The 27,742-nt window shown below is 49.3% G+C and overlaps 1 protein-coding gene across 2 annotated transcripts in view; it reads right to left on the minus strand.

The window, feature by feature from the left end:
- Nucleotides 1-27,742, minus strand: part of NBEAL1 (neurobeachin like 1) — a 978,461-nt gene that overhangs the window by 525,694 nt on the left and 425,025 nt on the right. For both annotated transcript variants that reach the window (XM_085648956.1, XM_085648955.1), the window contains one exon: nt 6,952-7,120. In XM_085648956.1, coding sequence (XP_085505082.1) covers nt 6,952-7,120 — 169 coding nt within the window. The remainder of the gene's footprint in view (nt 1-6,951; nt 7,121-27,742) is intronic.

The raw sequence follows: 27,742 nt of genomic DNA on the forward strand, positions 1-27,742 counted from the left end.
TCCTGGGAAACAAAGAATGCTTTCTTGTGCAGGGTTCCCAAGTCCCAAGTCTCCTCGCAAGTGCTTTATATGGCTTTGATATATTGCTCACCAACTTACTGTTAGACTATTGGTTAATAAGGGCCCACCTGATGTGGTATTTTGTTTTTTACTTGGTTGGTTACTACCCCCATGGCTCACGCAGTGATAGGGAGAGGCGGTTGCATCTGATTATTATAGTAGTAGATCACAGGCCTTTCCAACAGCATCTCAGTGGGTAGACGGCCCCCTGGCCCTACATTGAAATTCTGAGAAGTAGGTCAAAACGGTCCATGAAAGTGCTTGGTTATGAGAAGTGGTGACTCTAGGTTGGGGTGCCCTCCTTGATGTGTGTAGCCCAAAAGGATGGACAGTGCTAAGCATGGTTTAGTAGCAGCGAGTGCTGCTGTCTCCCCTTCTCCCTTCGTGTCACACATCTGCATTATTCGTATTTATTTATTCAGAGAAAACTCAGTAGTTAACAGAAAACAACAGTGAGCTGTAGGAAAGTGGCTCTGTATATACTGTTCCCAAATAGGTACAGTGTGTACAGAGTCCACAGCCCCCAGAGGTTTGGCAGAGGCTAAAGTTAGATATAACCTTACTCTCTAAAGTGGTAGCTTGGTCTAGCAGTAAGGCAGTATCAGAGGACAGTGTAAAGCATTTACACACTCAGTCAGCAAATGGTCTCACACACTCAAGAACTGAACTCTAGGCCAATGGTTTGTATATACAAAAATATATGGTGGTTTTATTTTAGAACCAACAATAGGTATCAAAATATACTTTCTCAGAATGAGATGCTTTAGTTAAATACTTTGCAATAGGCAATTGACTTTTGAATGCAATAGTTACAGTTTGCTGCAATAGGCAACACAATTTCAAACACAATAATACATTGAGCTCAATGGGAATTTTAAGTTATATGCAATCGATTACTTTCAGGATTACTTTTCTAACTCCAGGACTGGATCCTAGATTCAGTCCTGGGACAGTTCTTGGAAACAAGTGAATAAATAAGTTTTAGTTACTGTTGTGATTTTTAAGCAATATTATTCTATTTTAAAAGTTGACACTTTGAAACTTTTTCTAATCAAATTACCAATATTATCCTATGGGAGGAAATTCACAGGTAAGTGGGGTTATGGTTACTTTTTCTAGGTCAGTGTTGGATCCTGGATCCAGCACTAGTGTACCACCTGTAAGCAGCTGAGAAACTGCTTTTAAGTTATACAGGTGATTCTTAACGACTATTTAGAAGTTTGCTAAATCGACACAGAAGAAATTTCATAGAAAAACAGTCAATGGTTTCCTATGGAAGAAAATTGAGTTAGTGTTAAGTATGGTTGTAAGTACTTTTCAGGGTCAGTGCTGGGCACCAAGATCCAGCACTGGGATCTCTCCTAATAGCAGGTGAGTATTTCCGTTTTCGTTACTCGGTTGATTTTAGGTGAATATTTTAAAGTTTAGAACCTCCACACTTAGAAGAAATTTCGAGTGAAACCAGCCAATGTTACCCTATGGAAGAAAAGTGAGTTATCGGCTTTTGGGTAAGTACTCGACTGGCAGAGTTAAGGTGCTGGGCATAGACTCAGGTGTCTCCCAGGGTCAGGTAAGTTCAGTTGTTACACCCTCAGCCGCACAGGGGTAGTGCAGAGTGAGTTAGGCCCAATGTTATTCTATGGAAGGCAGGGGGCCCTTGGTTGGTGGCTGCTGACTAGCAGGCCACGCAGCTGTGGGAGCTGGGCTCCTGGGCACTTGCTCAGGGCAAATGGGGAAGTAGGTAGGAGTAGAAGTTGCACTGCCAGGGCCACTCGGGCGGCTGGGTGCAGGGTGCTTTTGAGCCGTCGGGCGCTCAATGGATTGCAATGGAAAAGCTCAAGGACGAACAAAGGCTGCAAGCACAGGGACGGAGATTCTTCAGGTGCGACCACCACTTCGAGAGGTAAGTTGGGTAGTTGGAGGATAGGTAGGTACCCAGGAGTTGGGCACAGGGGGCCGCAGGGCGCCGTGGTGCCTTTTGATGTCGGGAAATCTTACCCTCTGTTTATTGCGGTTGGGGGGGGTCCCTGGTTCTGAGGCTGCAGGCGTCGTCAGGAGCGTCGAGGTGGGTCCTTGGGTGCCGGATTCGGAGTCACAGTCGCCGGGGGGACGTCCTCGGGGTCTTTGTCTACTCCAGCACCGGCAAGGCTTGGCAGGTGCAGAGTGTGCAGGGTTCGCGGTTCCTGGCTGATGCCAGGGGTTGGTTACTTGCTTTGAGCAGTGCCACTGCTCGTGGGAGTCCCAGATGCTCAGAGTCACAAGGTAGCCAGGTCCTCCGGGGTATGTGAGGTTGCTGGCCACAGGAGGTGCCTGGATTTAGCAGGAGCAGGTTTGAGGGTCAACAGGCCGGTAGGGCTGGGCCCAAAGCAGTTGGTGTCTTCCTCTTGTTAGCAGCTGCACGGCAGGTCTTCTTTCTTCTTGATCTTCTTTGCTGTTTCGGAATCTGGAATCTCAGGAAGGAAGGTTCAGGGTGCCCCTAAATACTAAATTTAGGGGCGTTACAGGTAGGTAAAGGGCAGGGACCACTGGGTCCCTGCCCTGGGGTGAGTACACCCCCTATTCTGCCACTCTCCTGTGGGAGGGGAGGCAGTGGCCTAGTCCTGATTGGGTAGAGCTTCCCATCTTCAAGATGGCGAGAGCCCGGGGATGTGCTTCACCTCGCCACCCCCACCTGAGGGGTGGGGTTGGCAGAGGCTGGCACACCCCCTGTCCTTCCTTGGGGTTTCCGGCCAGTCTTCCAGCCAAAGTGGGGGTTTAGAACAGTTAGGGGCCAGTTGCTGGGTACAGCAAGTGGCCTGCGGAAGCTCACAAAGGCGGCATGCCTTTGAAGCTTCCCCTGCCCATCCTGGGGGAGGATACCTAGCACCTCGCCCAGGATATGCATTGTTACAGGCCCAGGAGAGCGGATGGCTCTCTACCCAGGGGTCCAGCAACATGTCTGCTGTGTGGCAGCCTAGGCAGCCCCTCAGACCAGACGTGGATTGTAGGTTAGGTTCAGGGGGCATCTCTAAGATGCCGTCTGTCATGCATTGTACATTAAATCCTGCACTGGCATCAGTGCCGGTTTAATGTGCTGAGAAGTTGGATACCAAACTTCTCAGTCTTCAATGGAGCCATCATGGTGCTGTGGAGTTCGTGTTGACTATCTCCCAGCACCATATACTCTTAAATGGCAGCACTGCACTTACAGTACCCAGGAATGGACCTGAGTACTGTAGGGGCACAGGGCTCATGCTCCTGTACCCACACCACTGGCATAGGGCACCCAGCTAGAGGGGTGGCTGATGTATGCCAGGGCAGTGTATGTTGTAGGCAAGGCACACAGGGATGGGTGCCATGTTGACTCTCTGTTTTATTCTATACCCAGACACTCAGCCTGCAACGGCAGTGTGTTTGTGTCAGGGTACAGGGCTTCTAAGGGTGGCACAATAAGTGCTGCAGCCCTTAGGGGCCTTCCCTGGTCACAAGGCCCTGGGTACCTAGGGTTCCATTTACCAGGGGCTGACATGTGGCCAGGGTTTGCCAATTGGGTTTTAGGTTTCAGCATAGTTTTTAGGGAAGGAACATAGGCCCTGGGCACTTGATTGGAAGGAGCCCAGGGCACACTCAGTCAAAGTACATTCAGCAATTCAGCAAAAAGTGGGGGCATACCCTGCAAGAAAGATGGCACTTTCTCACATGAGCACAAAAGCAATGTTTAGACCTTAAAGTGCATAGTTACAGTAAATACCAGTGAATTGGAAAATAATGTATCATTAAAGAGAAAATGTCTTTACATTAGATCACGGTAAGGTTTCAAAAGTCCACAGATGTTATCGGTCATCAGAAGGTGGATAGAATATGGCAGGATCAGAAGTAATAGTTATACAGAGCATCGAAGCTGGCAGTAATATTGCAAGGAGAGGTCGTTCAGTTCTTTTTTTAAATCTAGGAGCAAAGTAGAACTGGGTGTGTTCCATACAAATCTTGATTGAACATTGTTTTTTCTAGAAAATCTGAGTTTCCAGGAGGAGGCTGTCTGAGCTTCGAAGCATGCAGGTTTCTTAAGATATGGGCAGGTTGTGTACCAGGTACTGGAGCGGTCAAGTATGTGGGTATTTGTGCCTTTTTCTGGATGCCTGTCACCACTGAGTACCATTTTCCTGTAGAATTCACTGTAAAGCCAAGTACATGGTTCTGGTTTTGAAATCACATCCAATGAATGGAGAAAAAATTATCATTTTGTGCTCAAGGGACACTGATCAATCCAATTCAAGCAGGTTAGCCTGTGGCCTACAACAGCACCACCTGAATAATGAGAGGTCAAGTGCATAGCCAGAACATCTTACAGAAAGAGATGGCCTACCCTCCAATCCCCCCACATCCTATTTCTTGTTTTGTCCAAGAAGCAAGAGTTCAGTAAGAGCACATCATCAGCTAGAGAGGACAGCTCCCCTGTGGTTAGTTACCACATGGTGGTCCTCTTGAAAGGGAAATGCATACTTGGCTTCCCCTGAAACGTTAGGGCCATCTTTGAATTCAGTTGGTTACACGCCAACTGACACTGTACATAATAGAACCCAACCCTTTGGCTTATCCAGTGTTCATGTTCAACTTCAAGGAGTTGCAAACACCTTTATGGAGGAAGGTTAAGATCAAAGGCAGAATATTTGGCGGTCTCCTTTTGAATGTTAAGGACAATACCCACAGAACTGAGGAAAAGACTGCTGCTTCTTCACCTCCTCCCCTGCCCAGTCTGCTCTGTGATTTCCAATGCCATCATCGGCAAAAGCTCTCATGAGAACCTGTGTGCTTACACACCTATGTCACATGAGACATGAGTGTTGCGCTTCAACACTGCTGCATCATGGTTGTAAAATGGCCAATAGAACATGAAGGTCTGTGTGCCTCTACCCACCAATGCTTGCCTTCAGGTAACCTAAGCTGTGGATGCCACTTCTCCCTTCACTGCCCAAGGTCAAGAGAATGTGCAGCCCCTGCCTTACCACAGCAATGCTGAGCATCACATTTGCTGCACACAGCTGGTACAAAGCTTTGTGCACTTCGAACACCAATAACTGGATCAAGTACATGAACTGTTCAGGGTGAGAAGAATTAAAGAAGGCTCTGTGTTTGGCTACAGTCATGTGATTAAACTAATATTACAACTTAAAGGTGCAGAACAACAAGATACATGCTAAAGAACGGATAATACCTAAATATAAAGTCTTTTCCTGGTTGGACATAATATTTACTGTCCCTGAAATAAGTGTTCTACTCCATGCCATTCTGCAAGAGAAAGTCCCTGGTTCCTGTGTTCCAAGGGACAGCTAGAAAGAAGGCCTGCTCAAAATGATTTCCCTCCTGTAACTGGGATATAGGAAGAAGAAATGACTGATCAGCTAGACAGACTCAAAAACCCTGAATAAAAACAGGGACTCTTCTTAGCCATAACTGTTTTTAACCTGTTTTCAGATGAGTTCCAAGAAAATGTTCATGCAGCTAATTGGTATCCACCCAGGGGTTGCAGCCTGGCCATTATACTGTTTCAATATGCAGACAATTCCACCACAGTAAATACAACCTAGAAAGCATAACAACATGGGTTGAACATGCTGGATAATTATGTTAGAATAACTATTTATTAAGTGCCAATGTAAAACTTTCCACCTAAACCCCAAAGGGGTAGATAGTCCAAATCAAACCACAATCGTAAACAGGTGAGCAGTCTTTTAAACTAAGCATGTTTCCAAAAACAAACATCTGTGATAACTGCTGCAGCTCTGAAGAGCCCCAAAGGGAAAGAGGGACAGTGGAAAAACAAAAGAATGTCTATATTATCAGTCAAGAGAAACCAATACCTCCAAATGTTATAACCACTCTGGAGGTACTGGCAGAACAAGGCCAATTAGTGTTATATTTAGATCAATTAGCGTATATATTTAGATAAGTTTCAAACATGTGGAAATTATGTAAAAAGAGTAAGTATAAAGAAAAGACCTGAGTTCGCCAAGAGAGAAATGGGTCACACAGGAGCTCTAAATGACTGTGGAGACATAGGAATGCGAAGTACTTGAAGCAGATATTCGAAGGCAGAAGGCCTGAGAAAGAGCAAAGGGAGACACCGACTGAAAGAACATAAATCAGAACGAAGAAACAGTAAGCAAACTGTCAATGGTAATTGTTAGAAAACAATTATAAGTATTCCTCATTTGGAACAGGAATGGGGTGTGAGCTAAAAGCAGTTCTGTACAATGTGAGCACAGCATGAACGTTCACTCTCCATGGGAATTTGGAGAGATTCACTCACTCCAGATTAACTTTACTGCAGAATTCGCCAAGTATATTGTAAATCTTGTGGCAATGTGTCCCAAGTCAAGTGCAGTGAAACTTTCTATAAACATTTGGGTGTTGTCCGACGACTGTATATTTTTAAACAAAGGGCTTCACATCTTTAACACTAACAAAAGTATAAACAGTTCAACTGTAACATAAACTGGAAAAATGTAACCAGCAGATGAATACTACCTGGTCCGTGTTCACCACAGTGAGTCACAGATATGCTTATGTGACATACCTCGCTATACAAGTATTAGTGGACAGATGGGTGTCGATTGGCTGTTAGTAATTGTTACTTTAAACTTGCTCAGGCACAGGAAGATGTTGTAGTCAAACTTCATCACAGTGGAAAATGATACCCACATTCATGAGGTCTCCTTGCATGAAGTGTAACCAATGGGTGTTTCTATATTACATCCAATCAATTTAATCATTGTAAAAACATTTTTGAATGCCATCTGAAAAAGAGGGCTATGTCACATTCCGTTATGGTTTTGAACACTGGGGACTTCCTAAAGGTCTTTAAAACCCAGTTAATTTTGTTTCTCTACCAGTTGCTCAACTAAATCGTACCTGAAGCCTTTGGCGAGGAAAGCAAAACCCAGTCTCCTTCGACTGGTGTCGTTACATCAGCCACTGCAAGCTCACCATCCATTTTCTCAGGCGCATGTCCATTGAGACTGCTGATCTGCTCCAGTAGTGGAAACAGCACATTCAACCCGCCTATACAATTTATCATATCCTGTAAAAAAAAAAAAACATTTTGACAGCTTTTGAAAAGCATGAACAGCGCTGAGTACAGCTTCAAGACAAATATGGAAAATTAAAGGCAATCAAGGGATAAAATAGAATGTCGTCATAGGTTAAATAATATATACCAGAGATAAGATGCAATATTCAATGTTCCAGATTACTAAATGGCATAAGAAGAGATTTTGAATACATTAATTTCAAACAGCGGTAGAACAACAAAGATCTGCTATGTCAACCCCTGAATAATTGTTCTAATAAAAGGAAATTGCTGTCCCCAAAATCATCTGATAGAGTTGCATTTCTTTTTGTAATTTTGGAAATTAGTAAAGTATTGCGAATTAGCTGTATAATCAGTTGAAGTTTCATAAAGTGTATTTTTAGAAAAGTAAAGTAGAGGGAATGCTGCCTCATTCAGCCAAAAGTTTGGTTTCCAGAAAAAAGTTATTTCGCACAGATGATACTTTTATTAACGTGATACATTGTTTTCTTTGCCAGCTTTCAAAACATTGTACGTCTCTTCTTTAAGCTGTGTAAAGAAATTACCTATGTGGCTCTGGGAGCTGGTATACCCATATTATGTATTTACCTGCCTAATAAAAGCATTCTCTTTGGATAATCAGTTGTTAAAAATACTGACCTAGGAAGATGATCCCACAGATTAGAAAAGTTGCCTTATCATATTTCCTAGAACCATGAATAAAGTCAGTGTAGTAATACCAAGGTCTCTGAAAAAGCTGAAGGAACTGGGAACGACATTCAGTGATTTTCAGATTAATGGACATGATTTACATCCATCATCCTCTACAAAACATTGGTTGAAAGCTGCTCTTCAGACTTCGTAGGTGGCACCCATTCATCTAAATCAGCTATGTTCTAGCAAATACTAGCTTCCTTCTGTATTGTGTGCACACCCTTCTTTTAACAGCAGTTTTTACCAGAAAAAAAGTAAAAGTACAATTGTAGCACAGAGTATCATATCAAACATTCCAATCAAGTAATAAAAAGAGCGTGGTGGGGGTTTCTGGAACGGGGAGGGATACAGGGAATGGGAGACGAAAGGGAAACAGAGTGGGCACATGGAACAAGAAAGGGGTGTAGCAGTAGTTCACATTGTCACAACCAGCACATACAAAGCATAAATAGCATAACATTTCAGATATGCACTATATAGTGATGAAGTCCGTAGCCAGGATGTAGTTTCAAGTAGATTTATTGAGACCAGTTACATGTAGATAAGCAGTAGAGATACAGCCCCACCAGGAGCAGTCTGCCTGCTGCTCAGCCCATACTCCAACTGACACACCCAAGCATCCAGGCACACAAGCATTCCATTCAAGACTCTCACATCAACATTCCATGCATCACATTTACACTGGCTGAGCAGCTAGGCAGAAAGTAACCAGATAAATACAATACAGGTTACAACACACTAGTACATTATTGAGTAGAAATATATAGAGTGTCAGCAGATGATATTTAATTATGGTGCAAATAGAGCTAACTGAAAGAACGGTCTATATTAATAGCATAGTTCAAGTATTCAAGGGTAGACAACACATTAAAGCAATGCCTCTTGGATAAGATTAGTTTCCATAAGATAGCCAGGTATTATATACTCATTTGTCCTACACATAACATCATTCAGTTTACAGCCTGGGGATCATCTGGTTCTCATATTGATTTGACACAAAGATATAGAGGCAACTAGGGCAGAGATAAAGGGAAATATACAGGAGTAAAAAAGGGAGAAACATAATACAGATCCCTCCTCAAGAAACCTTCAACAGGCCCCAGAGAGTTCCAGAACTACGGTCCCATCTCCCTCCTTCTCCCCATAAGTCCTGGAGAAGGCCATCAACCTCAAACTCACTGACCCTCTGGAAAGAAACAAACTGCTGGATCTATCCCTATCGTATTTCAGAGCCAACCACAGCACTGAGACAGCCCTGACTGCAGCAACAGATGACATTTGAGCCCTACTTGACAGAAGAGAATCAGCTTCCCTCATCCTCCTAGATCTCTCTGTAGCTTTCAAAACCGTCTCCCACGACACACTCACTGATTGACTATGCCAGATTGGAATCAAAGACTATGCGTTAAAGTAGATGGCATCCTTCCTCACGGGACGCACCCAGAGAATACGCATCCTTCCCTTCAGTTCGCAACCCAAGCACACCCTCTGTAGGGTACCTCAAGGCTCATCCCTCAGCACTACCCTCTTCAACATCGACAAGACACCACTTGCAGACCTCGTCAGATCGCATGACATCAACATCATCTCCTATGCCAACGGCACTCAGCTCGTCCTTTCACTCTCAGCGAACCCCACCTTGAGGAAGACCAACTTCCACAACTACATAAAGAATGTTGCTACATGGATGAAAGACAACTGCCTGAAACTCAACACAGACAAAATGGGAGCTATGATCTTCGGCAGACACACCGTCCTTTGGAACGACTCATGGTAGCCAGCGGAGCTCGGACCTACCCCCACGTCGAAAGACCACGGCTGCAACCTTGGCATTATACTGGACAGCGAACTCTCCATGAAACATCAGGTCACCGCCGTCCCTTCAGCCTGCTTCCACATGTTCCGCACGCTCAGCAAAATCTTCAGATGGCTACCCAGCAACACAAGAAAAACTATGACACAGGCCCTCATCACCAGCCAGCTCGACTATGGCAGCACACTCTATGCCAGGCACCTCAAGCAAAAACTCCAGACTATCCAGAACGCAGCAGTCAGACCATTCCTCAACCTGGACACACATCACCCAGCACCTGAAAGACCTCCACTGGCTCCCGGTCCAGAAGAGATGCCAGTTCAAGCTCCTGCCCGCACCTACAAAGCCCTCCACAACTAATTGTTCACCGTATAGGCGGTGTGCTCATTATATTCTATCTTGGTAAGCTTTCATCTTTTGTGTGCAAAGTGACATGTCTCCAGTGTCTGAGAATACACATTTTGGCAGCAGCCAGCAAAGTTGTCAGCCCTCTGTGGAAGTTTACATTTAAACCTGTATCATCATGAATTAAAGCTAGGTGAATGGATAGCGAAAGGTGCAAAAAGTGTATTTGAGACAATTCTGACCACGCATCTCGCCGATATTGTTGAAGCTTACACAGAGCCATAAAATATGTGATATGTGATTCGGTGTATCCCCAGCATGTCAGTGGGCAATAGACCGACCCTATTCAAGCATCATGGTGATCAATACCACAAGTGTAAAACTTTGAAATACAACGATTTCATCTTAGTTTCAAGAATAACCTTGTCATGAGTTTCTAATACAGAGAAAAAGAGGGATGAAATGGTGGGGACTGCGATATATTAAAATAGCTAACTTTTAGGATGTGAATGTCATCCCCAAGGAGTGGGTGATACCCCTATAGCGCATAAATAGAAGAACAGGCATAGATATGTAGGGTAGACAGTTTGACAATGATATCACGTTTTCAATTAGATGAATCTCATTCAATACTAACAAGATACAAAATAATTATTGCCAGTATTAGTTTTTATTTACGCAAATAGGCCAGCCAACACACTACTTTTGCTGGGCCATAATAGAGCCACCTGAGGTCTCTATACCAGCAATGTCTGAATTGCCTTTGACAGATGCTCTATGGCCTACAGAAACAGTAGTGGAGACGGAAAGCAACTCTGTTGAATTCCATGGTGAATCTGAACCAAGTACAATGAATGTCCCCCACGGTTAACATGCACAGTCACATCACAATATAGCTATCGTACATAGTCTTGACTCTGGCTTGAAATCTCAAAGGTGCAGAAAAATTATCCTTCACTCAACTCAGTCAAAATCCTTCTCCACATCCAACAAGTGGATCAATGCTTTGTCCTGCTGACCCTTACTGAGTCACTATACATGCACCAGAGTATACATATAGTACCTGGATGTACACCGTATAACAACTCCCACCTGTGATTCATGTATTAAAGAAGGAAGTAATTTTTTTCAATCATGTGGTCTGTATTTTTGCAAGGACTTTCAAATCTATATTTATAAGTGAAATGCAACAGTTGAGAGGGTATTTCTCAGCCTTCGAGAGCCACAATATCATTACTGTACTGTATATAGGCAATGAGCCAGACATTTCAGCTTCCTTGTATATTTTGTAAACAAGTAGAACCAACAACAGATCTTTTAATAGTCTCCCAGGAACCCATCTTGCCTGTGAGAATGACAACAGGGCAAGGAAGAGATCACATCCGCACTTTCCTTCTCAATATTTTCTATCTTGGGTGGGCGTGGCTTGGCGAGCCAAGATGGTGGACGCACCCTGAGAGTGCTCCCGGACCCCTCCACCATCCGCCCATCTAGTTGGCCATCCGGCCCGATACCTGCCGCCGTGCCAACGCCCCACCGCTAGCTGAGTCCCTGGCTGGCAAATCATCCTGTGGTCCACCGCCACGCCGCGTCTAAACGGCCGGCCGGACCTTGCTCCCAACATGGCGGCCTCTGCGTCCTGAGCTGCCTTGCCTGCGGGCTACGAACTTCGCCACCTGGTCTCCTGGCCGGGTGCTTGGAGGAGCGGAGGGGCCCCCGAGGGGTCGGAGTGTCCAGAGCTGTGATGCCGGATCTGAGGCGCCGCCCGTGTCCTTTTCTCCGCATCGCCTGCTGTGCTCCGGCACGGGCGGCCACGGAGGCTGTATTTTGTCCACCGGTGCCGGGAAAGACGAACCTGGCGCGGAGCTGCCTTCTGACTGCATTCCCGGCAATACCAGTCACCGTTCCCTGTGCCCCGGCAGAGTGACCGCGAAATCGGCCGCCAATTCGGGCGGCGGGGGCTGGGGACTGACGGCAACCAGCTCCTGACTGCCGGGGAGTGGCCTGTCTGCTTAAGGCCTCGGAGACCGACGGCTCCAAGGCGATTGTAGCTTTCCTGCCCTTTGACACCGTCTGTGGGGTGTTCGTGGATGCAGCCGCCATATCGGGCGGCGGGAGCTGTGCGGGCCCGCGATGTGGGCAGCACCCTGTCTCCCTAAGTGTCCCGGCAGTCCAACTCCCTTACTGTTGACGATGCGGCTGTTGCCGCGTGGCGGCTGCTCTACCTGTGATGCTGGCGGTCCCGGGAGGGGAGGCTGACCTGCACCGCCTCCCGGGCGCATTGCTGAGATTCTTGTGGGCCCGGAGCTCTGCCGCGGTGTGCGGCGCCGGGGAGGCGCCTGAAGCTTTCCTACCCTTTAACACGTCTGTGGGGTGTTCGTGGAGGCGGCCACCATATCGGGCGGCAGGAGCTGTGCGGACTCGAGGTGTGGGCAGCCCCTGCTGGAGTGTTTGCGATCTCCAGTGCCTGGCTCGCCGGAAGGAGGTGGTGGGCTCTGCTCTTGGTGACGAGCGGGGGTGATGTCTGGAGTCCTCGGGCCTACCCGCGCCTGCTTCTATTTGGGACCTGCCTGGGGGAGCGGCTGCCGTATTGGGCGGCGGGAGCAACAGCGATCAGCGTTGGAGCTTGGTGAGGCTCTGTTGGTGCCTGGTGAACTGGGGTGAGTCCCGGGCTGCAGCGGCTGGGTCCTGGCGGCGGTGGGGTCCGGGACGGTGGAATTGGAGCCCCCCGCGCGCTCAGGCAGCCACTATTGGAGGGGGGGCGGCCCTGTGTGGTTCCCCTGCGTTGCCTGGCTTGATCTCTCCCGCTCAGATGGTTCACGGCTGGTCTTCGAGTGGACAAGACCCCGATCTCAAGCCCGTGGGCCCGGGTGGTCCTGCGACCCCAATTCGGCCGTGGAATCAAGCGGCGGGGTGCTTGGGGTGGATCCTTTGACGTCCGAGGCCTCCTTAGCCTATTGCTGCATCCTGACTGCTTTCTCACCCTTCAGCCATCCCGAGAGACACCTTTTGCTTACGGCCCTCCTGTTGGGACCTTCAGCTGCTTGCCCCGGGCGGGGCCTGTCCGGCTGTCTGGGCAGGCTCGGTGGTCCATAATTACAACACTGAGCAGTGAGGGCCTTCCCCGAAGCGACCTCGCGGTGGAGATTTGGACTGCACGGTGCTTTGGCACTGACTGTTTTACCTGCTCGTCTTTGGGCCGCCCACGGAGGTGCGGGGTTTGCCCACTGTAGGACTTATTTGCAAGGGGCCAGGGTGCTTGGGCTCTCAGGGGTGATATCATGGGCAGGATGGATAGGTCCTCTAAGGCCCCCGCCACCCAAACCAAAATGGACCGCTTCACCACCTTGGAGGCGGGTGCTTCTGGGGGGGCGGCGGAGCAGGAGCCGCCACCCTCAACTGAGTTGTCAACCATCCTGCAAGCTATCCATGCTTCGCAAACTTCGGTGGAGGGGAAGATCTCTGAGGTGAGTGTGGACATGACACTTATCCGGCAGGACCTCCGTAACGCCAACGCCCGGATCAAGGAAACAATCTCGTATCTCCACCGTTAAAGATGATGTCCAGCAACTCAAGGGGCAGGTTACTCGTCTTCAATCCCAAGCTCAGGAGCTGCACCGCCGGGCAGAAGATGCGGAGAACAGGTCCCGGCGTAACAACCTTCCCCTGGTGGGGTTCCCGGAGGGGGCAGAGCAGGGCCGTACGGTGGACTTCCTCGAGAAATGACTCAGATCGTGGGTTCCCAAAGTTTCGCTCTCTCCCTGGTTTGTGATTGAGCGGGCCCATCGCTCCCTGGCCCGAGGCCTCCCCCGGGTGGGGCCCCCCGTCCTATCATAATGCGGGTCCTGAACTTCAAAGACCGGGACGCCATCCTGTCGGAAGCCCGCAAACGGGAAAAACTCCTGTACGAAAACCGCATCATCATGATCTTCCCGGATTATTCCCGCGAGGTTCAGGGTCAGCGTCGCTCTTTTGATGATGTGAAACACAAGCTGAGGGCACTCAATATCCAATATTGTCTTCTCTTCCTGACGCGCCTGTGCGTGGTGTTCGACAATAAGACCTTGTTCTTCGAAAATCCGGCAGAAGCCTGGACCTGGGCGATGGAGGAACGCCCGCGGCACACTGATGATTGAGCCCCGCAACAGGAGGGGGCCGGGGGTGATTCGGCCCGCCCCCTGCCTCCCACTCCTCAGCCGCAGCGAAGCCGCTCCCGCAGGCGCCGTGGACGGAGATGGACGCGTTCAAACTCCTCACCCTCCCCTTCCACCGACGTTGCTCTCCGACGCTCCACCATCTGGGATGCGCTCTGGGTCATCTGACCACTTGGCTCCTGGGGCCACTTCGCCCTGTCCATCCTTGCAGGTCCCACCGGACACAGACCTCTCCTGCAGCCCAATGCTTCTGAAAGACCCTGTTTGAACTCGTCTCTGCCTTCCGGGCCTGGCTCCGCAGCCGGAGGACATACTTAGTTTAATCTGATTTTCTTTTCCTTCTGATCGTTCGCTCAAGCACATCCTGAAATGAGGAGGGGTCCTCCAAGCTTTCTGCTTACCAAGCGTTTTAGTTTGGGTGTTCACTCTTAGGTTTGTTGTTGGGCGACAGATGCTTCTGTTCCTGAAGTGTAGGGAAGGGGGGGGGGGGGGGGGGGATGTGGGGTGGGGGTAGGGGGGCTGGATCGTTGTCCCGAGTTTCTCTTAGTTCTGTGTTGCAGTACGTTTCTTAGTTTGTATTCATTAGCACTCATGCAGCACCTTGCCTTCCACCTGACGCAACAGATAGACCGGATCTCCCCCTTCTGGCCTGTAGCTCCATTGGCAATTCACGTACCATGTTCGATACGCCATTAGTAAATGCCCCCCTGCGTATCATGTCTTGGAACGTTAATGGGCTCCTGGACCGCCTTAAACGCATGGCTGTCCTTAAGTACGCGCAGCGCATAGGGGTGGACATCATCTTCCTGCAGGAAACCCACTTGTTGGCTAATCGCTGTCCCTTTCTGGCGCATTACGGATATGACCGAGTGTGGCACTCGGGGTTTACTAGGGGTTCCCGGGGGGTGGCAATCCTAGTAAGACGCTCCCTTCCTCTGGTGACCGTTCACACGACCCTTGACGCTCAGGGCACTCTTGTGGCAGTTAGTGGCACAATAAATGGCAACCCGCTTAACCTGGTGTCCCTTTATTCCCCCCCCCCTCGATGCTGACAACGACTCTGGCTAAATCTGTTGAGCTCTTGGTATCATTGCCCCCCAGCCCTACATTCCTCGGGGGCGACTTCAATGCGGTCTCGTCACCGGACCTCGACACGACAGGCCACCCATCCCCAAGTAGAATCGCGCAGGCCAAGCAGCTGCGGTCATGGTCCGCCTCTCTAGGTCTGTGCGACGCCTGGCGACTGTGGCATCCACACGTTAGACAATTTACACACACCTCGGCGGCCCACCATACACAGGCACGCATTGACGCTATCTTCGTTCCGTCGACGGATTGTCTTCTGATTCAGGATGTCTCGCTTCTTCCGCGAGGTATCTCCGACCACGCGCCGGTGCCGATTCGTGCGGGGCCCCCTCCCGCCTCTGCCCGACAAACATGGAGGTTGAATGCCTGGTTTCTTCATGACAAAGACTTTAGGAAGGCGGTGGGGGTGGAGCTCAAGCAGTACTTTCTCTCCAACGAGGGCTCAGTGTCCTCTCCGGGTACCCTGTGGGAGGCGGTTAAGGCCACGTTTAGGGGGGTCGCTAAGGGCCGCCTCAAGCTCCAGCGCCAAGACCAGCCGGAGCAGATTACCTCATGGGAGGCACAGGCCCTGCGCCTCGAACGAGCTGCGACCCGATCCTCGGATGACTCCGACATGAGACTTCTGGCCCGGCTTCAGGTGGAGATTAAACAGCGGTCGCTGGATGTGGCTAGACTCCTTTGGCGCTCTTCCGTGGTCAGAGTATATGGATAGGGCGACAAGAACGGCATACTCGTTCACCGTCTGGCAACGTATCCCAGAGCGAATCGTATAATCCCTGAGATAGTGACGCCGGAGGGGTCGCCGTGCCGTGCCCCATTGGAGATGGCGCAGGCCTTTGCTGCCTACTACCTCAGGCTCTACGAGGCCCGGGCCCCAACCCTCTCCCTTGCGGACCTGATGGATGATGAGGGCGGCCGCCTCCCGCGGCTTGACGCCACTGTCCAAACCGCCCTGGACCGTCCCATTTCCCGTGAAGAAATTGAAGATGCTATCGCTCTCGTCTCTTCTGGCAAAACTCCGGGCCCTGACGGCCTCCCCCAGGAATAATACGCCCACTATCGAGATGTTCTCATCCCTCATTTAGAATCGTTGTTCCATGAGGCCGTGGAGAAGGGTTCCTTTCCCCAAGAAACGGATATCGCCACCGTTGTGGTCATCCCGAAGTCCCAGCACCCTTCGTCGCAGTGCGCGGATACCGCCCCATCTCCCTCATCAATACTGAGGTCAAACTGTTCGCCACCCTCCTTGACGAACGACTCAGGCCCCATCTGTCCACGTTGGTCCACCCCGACCAATGTGGGTTTATGCCTTCCCGTGGCACCCGACATTGTCTCTGTAGACTGCATTCCGCCTTGGCCCACCGCCACCTGCTCACTTACCTCGCGCTACTCCTGGTGGACTTCGAGAAGGCCTTCGACTCTGTGGATTGGGGCTTCCTTCAAGATGGGACTTAGTCCCCGCTTTCGGGCCATGGTCAAGGTCCTGTACGCCCTCCAGCGGGCTCGTGTCCTAGTCAACGGGGTCCTGTCGGAGCCCTTCACGGTCCACAGGGGAACGAGGCAGGGTTGCCCCCTTTCCCCCCTGCTTTTTGCTTTAGTGGTGGAGCCTCTGGCGTCCTTGATGCGGTTCTGTGACCGGATGCGGAGATGGGAATGGCCCAGAGTCGAGCCAGACAAAATCACCCTTTACGCGGATGACGTTCTCATCTACTTGGCAGATCCTGCCCAGTCGGGTTCCCATTGTCTTCGTATCTTGCGATCCTTCGAACAGGCCTCCGGCCTTCGTTTGAATCCCAATAAGTCGGTTCTGGTCCCCTTGCACATCTCTCGGGAATGCTTTGACTGGCAGTCCAACATACCTCTGCGCAGTCAATCATTTAAATACCTGTGGATTTGGGTGACCCTACTACCCTAACTCAGCTGGGCCCTCAATGTCACTCCTCTGGTAAAGCGAGCCAAGGCGGATCTCCAGCGGTGGCAGTCATTGCCCCTCAACACCATGGGGAGGGTGGCTCTCTTCAAAATGATGGTGCTCCCCCGCTTCCTTTACATGCTTCAGAATATCCCTATGTGTTTTCCCAGGGCCTGGTTTCGTACGCTGGATGGCTTCATCACCAAGTGCCTATGGGGGAAAAGTAGGTCCAGATTGGCGCTCAGGACCTGCAGGATCCATTCGTTTGACAGGGGTTTGGGGATGACTCACCTCTACCTCTACTTCTTTCCGACTCGGCTTACAGGCTTGAGCGGGGGGAACTGGGCCTTGACAGACTACACTCCTTCCTCTACGGGACCTCAATTCCATCCAGTCTTCCGGAGGTGACACGTTCGGTGCTGTTGGCCTGGCAAGCCGCACTGCGGCACACCAAACACACACTGACCCGCTGTACGCCCTTGTGGCGCCGGACCTGGCTCAGGGAGGTGTCCGGGCTTCGGGGCTTCGAGGCCTGGGACCGCATAGGCATTTCACAGCTGGGGGATGTTTGGGGGGGGGGGAGATTACATGCGTTCCTTTGAGGGTCTCCTGGCCCGGTACTCGCTGCATCCCTCACAATTATTTTGTTACCTCCAGCTGCGGCATGCCCTCCATAGCGCACCTGAAGCACAGATTATGTTCGGGGACCTGGGGAGGGGAGCCATTTTCCGTATTTATCGCACACTAATAACACCCCAACTTCCTTGGACAGACTGCGGGCGCAATGGGAGGTCTGGGTAGGCCCCTTAGAGGAAGAGGACTGGCGGGATGCCCTTATGGCCCCTAGAATGGTCACCACCTCCGCTCGGCTGCGCTTGGTGCAACTCTACTATCTACACGCCACATATCTCACCCCTGTACGTCTTCACTGCGTGGGTCTTAGTCCGTCCTCAGCCTGTACCAGGCGTGGCCATGATCCCGCAGACTTCCTGCACATGGTGTGGGCCTGTCTGTCCCCTCCTAGCGGGATTTTGGGAGGGCATCGAGGTTGATCTTTCGGAGGTTCTGGGGTGGGGGGGGTCCCGCATGACCCTAAGCACACGATCCTGGGCATCACGGACGGATTGGATGGGTCACGAAATGACATACTGTTCTTTAATACGGCCACGGTGGTTGCTAAGAGAGACATTGCTGCCTTGTGGAAGTGTCCTGATCCCCCCCACTGTGGGACGTTGGCGGAGTGGGGTGGACTGGTGTGGCAAACAAGAGAAAGTTATGTACGCAGCACGTGGATGCCCCAAGAGATACCGTAGAATTTGGGGGAAGTGGTTGGGGGGGGGGGGGGATCTAACCATGGGGGGTTTGGTTGGTTCCATCGTTTCTTTGTCTCATCATTATCTGTATACCGGGGGGGGGGGGGGGGGGGGGGGGGGGGGTTCTGTGACTGTCAATCTCTTTTTTTTTTTTTTTTTTTTTTTTGAAAAACCTTTATTGACATTGCAAATAAAGACAAGTATGGGCCTACAACCCTCGGGGCCGGCCGCCGAACAGTGAAGGTAACAGCGAGCAGATTATAATCACATGCAGCACCTCGGGAAGTCGATTCTCAATGCCAGTATTCTCTTATCCACTGAACAGCCCAAGAGGGAAACCAGGATATAAAAGGTTTTCATTTTACAATAAAGGAGAGAAGGATCAGGTGGCAATCAAGTTCTCAACAGCGAAAATTGGCAGGCAGAATAGTGAACGTCAAACAATAAATAGCAATCTATCAAATCAATGACGCTGAAACAGGAAGTTCAGGATGTGGAGGGATATCACGAGCCGTTTGCGCCTGCAGTCTCCTGCCCTAGGACCCAGAAAACCCCACGGAAATGAGGCACAAATGAAAAACAATGATTGGCCACGAAGGAAACCTACCGCACTGACCCCAGAAAAGAAAGACAAAGAAGAATAAGAGAAGAAAAAGAAGGCCATAGAAACACGATAAAGGACTATAGAAGCCCCTCCCCCAACCCCCCACCCTGCACCTCTGCAGATGACTACGGCCCCCCCCCCGCAGCGTGCCTGTCGCCCCAGAACCAGACCCGAAATATAGAAGAAACAGAGAAAAAGGGAAAAGAGAGGAAATCCCCCCTAACAGAAAAGGGGAGAGAGTAATAATAAACTGGAGGAGGGCCTTCAACCAGGCCCCCGGCTTCTCCCTCCCGCACAATATCTTCCTCCCCAGCGAACATTAAACAGCAAAAGTTCGGCCATGTCTGAGGGAAATGGGGAGCAGTATTCACCGACTACACTATTAGTTACATCGTGAAAGCACACAACCCCCAAGCCCGCCCGCCTATGAAATGACAACCTCTAAAGGATCAGCCTTATCCTTGGCCACTCTTTGCGAAACCACCAGTGCATACCCAGCGATCCATTATCATGTCCGAGATTACAAGGAAGATGAGCGTCCAGAGTTGACCAGGAAGGGACACACACATGTGGGGAGGACGTTTCGGAACACCAACACAGTCATCATCATGGGAGATCACCTTTCCCAGAACTGCCCCAAGGCCTGCGCCACACACGAGGTCCAGGAAGGAGGAATCAGCCAGAGCAGGCGACCGTTGCGTGAAGATTGCCTGGGTCGCCGGATGCCACGCATGGGACAAAGTCACCACCCTCCGCTCAAGTCCAAAATCTCCAGAACAGACCGACCCCACAGCCAGCCGACCACACGCTGCCACAGTGTCCAAAGTTTCCATCCGTCCCTTATTCACAGAGGCGGTCACGGCACTTTCCTCCTGTGAAAGGTGAGACAGTGCCTTATGTACCTGGGGACAGGAAGACCGCAATTGTTCCGACGCCAACACAATACCATCAAGCTTCCTCCCCAATACCCAAGCGCCATGAACCAGGGTGGAATGAAGGGCTCCGAGAGCATCGAGGAGGTCACCGTACCCCAGCACGGCCCCTCGCACTCGCTCCGCCACGCTCCTCTGCGCCACACACTCCCAATCTTGCTGCGACCCAGCGTACAGGATGGTAGAGTCCATCCCATCAAGATGGCCGCAGGGCAGGGCCACCCCAGATGGGGACCGGGTCTCAGTCACAAGCACATCAAGTTCCATGTCGCTGCAAACAAGGGTCCGGAGGCAGGCGAGATGTGTATCCAGTGTGTGGTCACAGGTGACAGTCGTTCTCCCCCTGGGCCAGCGTCTGCGAAGACCGGGAGCAGCCCGTGCAGATCGGGACGAGCCACAGGCCGCGACCGATCAAATCATTGGCGAGGGTCCAGGCGATCGCCGATAACCCCCGGAATCGTCACCCCGGGTATGCACCCGTCACGCTATTCTCGGTGATAGGAGTAACCACAGCGAGATGTAGGCCGATATTCGCGCCGCTTCGGTATTCCGACTCCCCTCGGTCACCAATGGCCGCTGTTGTTGAACTGCCGCCCGGCCATGTTGTCCACTCGAGGTCCCGGCCCCAGGGCTGCCCAGGCCGCAAACTTCAAACAAGCATTTCTCGGGCGGTACCGCCGCTAGAAGCTTCAGGATCACACGATCGGTTGCCGCTCTCAATCACCAACACGGGCATGTAGCGCAGGCTGAGGATCTCATGCAGGATATCTGTGCGGGATGCGGAGATTCACAGAGCCGGGAGCCTACGCTGCCATCTCGATCGCCATCTTGGCTCCTCCTCGTGACTGTCATTCTCGATCGTTGAATTATAGTGTGATATGGCTGGTGCATCCCTTTTGTAAAATGAAAAAATTTGTTTATAAAAAAAAAAACACAATTATTTACTATCTTGAAATATGGCTCTACCCTCTGAAGAAAAGGAGGGGAGCACCAATTGTTGCAAGAATACATCCTCCATTTTGGTAATGTTAAGTTGCTCCAAGTCATAGAAGCATTCAGCAGACCTTTCTGTGCTCGCCACAGGGTGCATCTCAGAAAAGCCACCTGCCTTCCTAATCACCAACATTGCACAATGCGATTCCCTCTAGTTTAGCAATGCTGCCAGCAGATACCCAGCCTTCTCTCCTCTCTCCGTTCAGCAAACAAAGTGTTCAAGGCTGTGTTACCCACATCCACTCTTATTGGGATTGGGAGTCTGTGCCTGGTTATAGAGCTATTTCAAGTCTCTTAATTCCTGTTTTCATTTTTCCTGGTGCTCTGACACCATTATTTTAGCTAATGTAGAATCATGCATTAATTGGCATCTCCATGTTACCTTCCTCACTGCCCACATGATCTGTGGAGAGGTAAGTGATTTTGCATTATAAGTGATGTATTTGTGTTTGCGCCCTTAATGGGTTTTTTTTTCGTCTATGCTCCATTGCTATCTTAGACTGCTGCAATATATGTGCATTTAGTAAATGAAATGCCAATAAATGGTAGATCGGATTAGGATTTGTTAGCCCACAATCAAGGATGTTGCAGCTGCATACATCCGACAGCACAAGGCCCTGTACAAGCAAGTAGTCAGTTAAAGACATTAAATCCATGTACACATGACATTAAAGTACAATCCTGGAGAGTTGGTTGTGTCAGATTATCAGTTTATAATCTACCATTACATTGTTACTAACTGCCCCACCAGCCCTATCTATGAGGTTGATCTTATCATATAAGAGATTTAGGACAACATTTCAATCACAGCCTATTATAGTTTTAGTATCACCAAATTCCAGAAGAGTCTTGAAAGATGAGCAAAAGGCCCACTGGCCTACACTGGGAGCTTATATTGAGCCTATAATAACTGTGATGGTCATCATTTTCGGCATGACAAAGACATATTGGCCTTCCATGTCTGTCCAGGTTGTGGGGCAGAGAACAGTTAATGAACATGAGACTCCACATTTCCTTAAGCAGCTCTGTGGCTTTGACTGTGCACCCTGCAAGTTTTCTGTACAAAGTCCACCCAATAACACCAGAGTTTTAATGTCTGCAGACAGGTGTGTTTTCTGTAATAATGCAATGTCTGTATGTTTCGTGTGCGATGGGGCAGGACTTTTTCCTGCCATATGAAGAAAGAGACAATTTACATAGAGGGAGATTAAATTTAGGGGCTTTTTCAGCTGTGTCACTTATGCTAAAAAGCTGAGATCCAGAAAATTCTGAGTAGCAATGCGGACAGCTAAGACAATTTATTACTAGGAAGAAGAAAGGGCGGAAAAAAGAGAAGAAGTACTAACCAAGACAAATGCCCTAGGGCTGTACTTTGCAGCAAAATGGATCTGACAAAAGTATGGTATATGAGATGCGGAACAGATTGCATGTTCTTATTCCTCAGACTGAAACCAGGGGTGGGAGAAAAGGAGCGGTGAGTGGAGGCTGACACACAAAATATAAATAAGGACGAAAATGAAAAATAAGTACAAGCAACTGAGAGAGGCAAGGAGGGAAGGGTAAGAAAAGAGGAGGAACAACATGATTTAGATAGGTACAGAAATTCCAGGTGGGAGAAACCCCCAACCGGGCCGTAAATCCTTAGTCTATAAATGTTTCTCTGGTGCAGTCTAGAAGTCGTCCGCGGGGCTGATTACAAAGCAAGGTTCGCATTGAAGAAGGAGCAGGGTGGGTAGAGATGGTTATAACAAACAATGATGGCTACCCAAAAATAGGATCAGAAACGTCTAGAAACTTTGTTGAGGGGACTAGCTGTAACCAAAGAGTTCAGATAAAGGATGTAAAAATTGATCAAAAGATTGAGCAAATATAAAATGTGCAAATAGTGAAGAATACTGGGTATAATGCGTAAAGGGATATAGAAGGAGACACCACCAAAACACTGCTTAATTAGTGAACCACTTCGTGCCAGTGCTACATGTCCTACGGAACCTCAGGTGAACTAGGATCTATAGGAGCGATGCCACATTATGATGTTACTAAAGGCAAGCACTACATTGCATTTCAATGGCACATACATTTATACTTCTGGCCTGTGAGGCGGTTAGCAAAATAAACAAGTTGAACAGTTACCAAATTCAACAGCAACCTACTAATTAAACAGAGTATCACTCCCTTGTGTACATGGGAGACAAACATATTCAGCTGGCAAGAGCCAGCAAATACTTGCACCTCTCCAGGGATCGCCTCAGGGAGGAGATAATGCTCTGACTGGATCTTCTTGGGTATCAGAAGGTGACTTGAACGGGGAAACAGATTTATCATTAGCACCATGCAGTAAATCCACTATCTGGTTAAGGCTATTTCAATCAGATCCACAACTGTAGCATCAAACTTAACTGACTGATAGCCACCAGCTCATTTAATTCAGCTTCTATATTTGGGTCAGAGAGTGCAGTGGGGTCCTGTTTGCTTAATGATTTTGCTCCACAGAAAACCTCATTGAATAACAACTGGTATTCTGTGCTAGTGGATGTCATTATTAAAAGTACCCTTCTCATCTCAACATACTGTGGAATGCAGCAGAATAAAGTTGTGGTATATGAAATCTACCCTCAAAACGAAGAATACAGGGTAGTATGCCCGCTGTGGATCGTTAGGCTATACACATGAGTTCTATATTCACTTCCAATGTCCAGCATGCAGAGTCAAAATCTCCCACCAGTATAAGGATTCCACCCCGGTAGAGCATTGCAGATCTGAATCTGAGGCAGTACACCTGGCCTGGGTAATCATACTCAATGACCGTTCCATGAAACAGTCAATAATACAGCCAGTCCAGTCCCTGTGATCTCAGGTGGGGAAAAAGATGTTCGCCAGTCATGAGAAAAATAAAGTCACACTCATATGTGCTTTCTCCCCAGTATCTAATGACCCATGCATTTAGTCATATGGGTACAAAATCTATTGATTCTCCCTCAGATCCCTCAAGACCGGTCCTTCCGATCACAGCATATGGGTATGGCGTAGATCCCCATTACTTTAGGGCAGGCGCTGAGGCTGAAGTGTATAACCCCGGTTGCAATGGTAACAAAAACCAAAGGACAGCACCAATCTGCTTTGTCCTCACGGTGCCGCATCTGACCAAGGGCCTGTGTGGATCATGACCCGCACAGCACGCCCAACTGCGGATTTGTGCAGAGTTCCGTGGTGCAGTTCGGTACGTTTGTACTAGAGGTGAGCCTCGCATGGGTACCGTAATGTAGCCATCATAAGGACACCTCCTGAGAATCGATTAGAGGAGTGCTGTGCCAGCTGCTCTTCAGAGCTTCAGGACGAGCAGCCATCTTGGCTGAGACTATGCTTAATTTCATGTGCACAGCCTTGTAGACAAGTACATTTTCTCGCATGGCTTGTAAATAACAAAAACTTTAATCCAGATGCACCTACACAAAGCAAGAAACCTAGGTTTCACTTGGCTATATTGTGGAGACAAGTCGATCATTATTCTCAGCTCGTTTCTTAGATTGCCATTTTGTGGTTTGATTTATTTCTGTAGCATAGCAGCATGCATTTTTCTCCTTTTCTCTTACTGCTCAGCAGCCAGCTGCTTACTACACCTGTGTTGCTGCTGTCATACTGTTGTGAAGTAATTCTTCTTCTCCAGTCTCTCATAACTGACTGTGAGCATGTTCTTCTATCTCTCAGGCTACCTTTCTTACAATACGGAAATAAATGGCGTAGAACACAGATTTGTAGAGATTTGAAAGGGCTCAGTACTTTCCCATTACATTTTTATGCATTCAGCAAACCTTCGTCACTGATACAAGTTTCTTTATTATACATCAATGTCTCATCTTTTTTATTACTGCAGAAATGATTCTGCAGCTTAAAATAAAATAGAGATGTGCAAACTAAGCAAAAGAGTCTGAAGCTAACTGGAGACGGTCAGGCAAATCTCTATTTTGAATTATTGTCCTGCTGAGCTGCCCTTTGGTAGATCAAACAGTGTAATAATACACTGTCCACTCACCGACATCGTAATATTGAATTGTTGTACAATGTTTTAAATTGATTTTACTTGGTCAATGTTATATCATTGAATATATTCCGGTAAAAATATCACTTGATACTAAAATGGGCAAGGTATGATTACATAAAATAAATATTGTTAAAACTTAGCACAAAGGGGAGGAGCCAAGATGGCGACCGGAGCAGACGCTTGAGCGCCCGGCTCCGTCGGCCCTTGGCCTCGGACTATCATCCTGATTCCTATCCTCGCCGATTTTCGAGGTGCACCGTGTGCGACGACGCGCTGACCGCGCCGCCGCTTTCCCGGAGTCTTAGCCCGCCCGGATGCCGGAGTTCTTGGTGCCTTGGTTCTTCGCACTGGACCCCTGCTCTATTGTGGCCTTGGCCGGCCCCCTGGAAGCTCCGCAGTCACCGGACCCGCTGGCGCAAACCTGAGCCCCGCGGTCCCGACCCCGCCTCACACCACGGACTGTCGCCAGATGAGCCGGGGGAGAGAAGCCCGGACACCTCCTGCACCCTGCGCCTGACGGGCTGGAGCTATAGGGTAGGCCCCGGTGTGGCGGGTCTTCTGGCCCGCTCTGTGGACCGCGCTGTGGGAGGCTGCAGACCCCCTTCTTCTATCGCCTAGTTGGCGGCACAGAGAGCCCGAGGGAGGGGAAGCGACTGTTGGCTTTCACCTGTTGCGGCGCAGACCTGATGGGAATTGCCTCCTTGTAACGACCCCCCCCTGGCCACTGCACCGTTCAGCGGTAAAACATGGCGTTGATTGCCTGCCTGCTGCTGGGGGGGGATGCTCCGGTCTCGCCCGCTACCCGCCTCGCCCTCCCTCTACCAGACTCTAGCTCCATAGTGCCGTCCCGGATTGCTGCCGATGTGGGGGCGCAGCTTCCGCTGACATGCGGCTCCGTTCTGGCTGCCCTGCGGGACTTTCGTCTGCAATTGTGTGCTGGCTTGCAAACACTGAGTGAGCGGTTCGACTCCATACTGTCGGCTGCGGGTCGTGAGCGCCCCGTTTGTTATCAACAAGACATGGGTCGGCCGGTGCTTCTGTCCTCTTGCGGGGCCGCAATGACTGTGTATAACCGTGCTACGCTGGTGTCTGCAACTGGCTTTCCCGGCATCCAGGATCAATCGCTCTCCTGCTCAATTGCGAATACTTTGTTTCCCCGTTCATCGCTGCCTGCCTTGTTGTTGCCTGCCCCACCGCGCCCGCAAGAGTATCCAGCTGAGCGACACCTGACGTCCTCGAGGAATCGTTCACGGTGGCCTACGGCTGCTTTTATGTGGAACTCGTGTACTTTACAGGCCAGGTCTGGATTTTATATGGTGCACAAGGGGACCTCAATAGCCGATCGGCGGCCATTTTGTGACTCTACTTCTCCATCTTCTCCCCAGCGGCCATATTGTCTTTGTCTGCACGGGATGCGGGGCCTTCATGTGGGGGCTGGCCTAATCTTAAGCCCGCGATCGGGCCAGGGCTAGGTTGAGTTATATCACCATGGTTTCACGGCTGGACTGGACTCGGACTGGAACTGTTTGCATATGTTGTGCGCACTCGTCGCGAATTGTCTGCCTTCATTTAAATTGCTGTGACACGTTTTCATCACACGATCGCTTTTGGGTATAGTGGGTTTTCAGTGTGTGGAGGCGTGGCTGGCCGGTGGTCCCGGGCGCTCCGAGGTTACGTGGGGCTCCTCCCCGCTTTCTTTTTTCTTTGTTTTCTTATTTTCTTCATTCTATTCCTACTTTCTCTCTTGTCTATATTTCGGGTTCATTGGGCGACAGGCACTATGCTGGGGGGGGGGGGGGCAGGCCGTAGCCTCCGCATTGGTGTAGGGTGGGGGGGTAATTCACTGTTTTTTTAGTTCTATGGGCCTTTTTCTTCTATGTCTCTGCGCTATACTTGTTTCGATTCGGGGTCCGGGTGTGGGGTGGATCGAGTGGGGGCGGCTTTGGAGGGGTGCGTATTTACTCACGTGACTATCCTGTTATCTAACTGCACCGCCTCACTGTCTGAGATTTTCTATGGTCGTTTTAATGATGCTGCTGCTCTCCTGTGTGGTGAAGCCATCTTGCGGACTCGAATCTCCTTGGTTCTATCCTTTACTGACTTTTTTCTCGAAAAAATTATTTTAAAAACCTTAAAATTAACCTTCACTTCTCCTTCCCCTGGTGTCAAGGATCTCTTCAGTGTATACCTCGTCAATCGTAGCTAAGCTTGATTATCAATGCACAAGGGATGTAATGTTTGACTCAGTGCTTAATCGTAATGTGGCCGGCCGGATGGTTGTAGGCCCGTTTTTGTTCTTTTACTATGCACAAATAAAGGTTTTAAAAAAAAAAAAAAAAAAAAAAAAAAAACTTACCACAAAACATGTTCTAGTTGATTTCAAACTTTAAGGACTACGAGCACTCACCTTCACAATGTTCAGGATGGTTTAGTGAGTGAGTATCCCAACTCTGGTCTGTACACCTATTAAGTGCACGTGGGTATTATGACATCTGGAATTAATTGGTCTTTTGAAACTTATCATCAAGTAGTCAAATATTGGTATTTATTTGGATTTACTTGTGTACATTGGGTAAATGCTTAAGGAAAATATAGTTGCCTCAGTTGGGATAAGGCAGCACCCTATCTTGTTTCACAACTCATCTTGAGATGGTAAAGGACCAGTTTGCTTTGTGAGATTTAATAAATAACTCGTCTACTCTCAGATTACATCACAAACATGAGAT

Source organism: Triturus cristatus, chromosome 3_2 (assembly GCF_964204655.1).
Source record: "Triturus cristatus chromosome 3_2, aTriCri1.1, whole genome shotgun sequence".
NCBI lineage: Eukaryota > Metazoa > Chordata > Amphibia > Caudata > Salamandridae > Triturus > Triturus cristatus.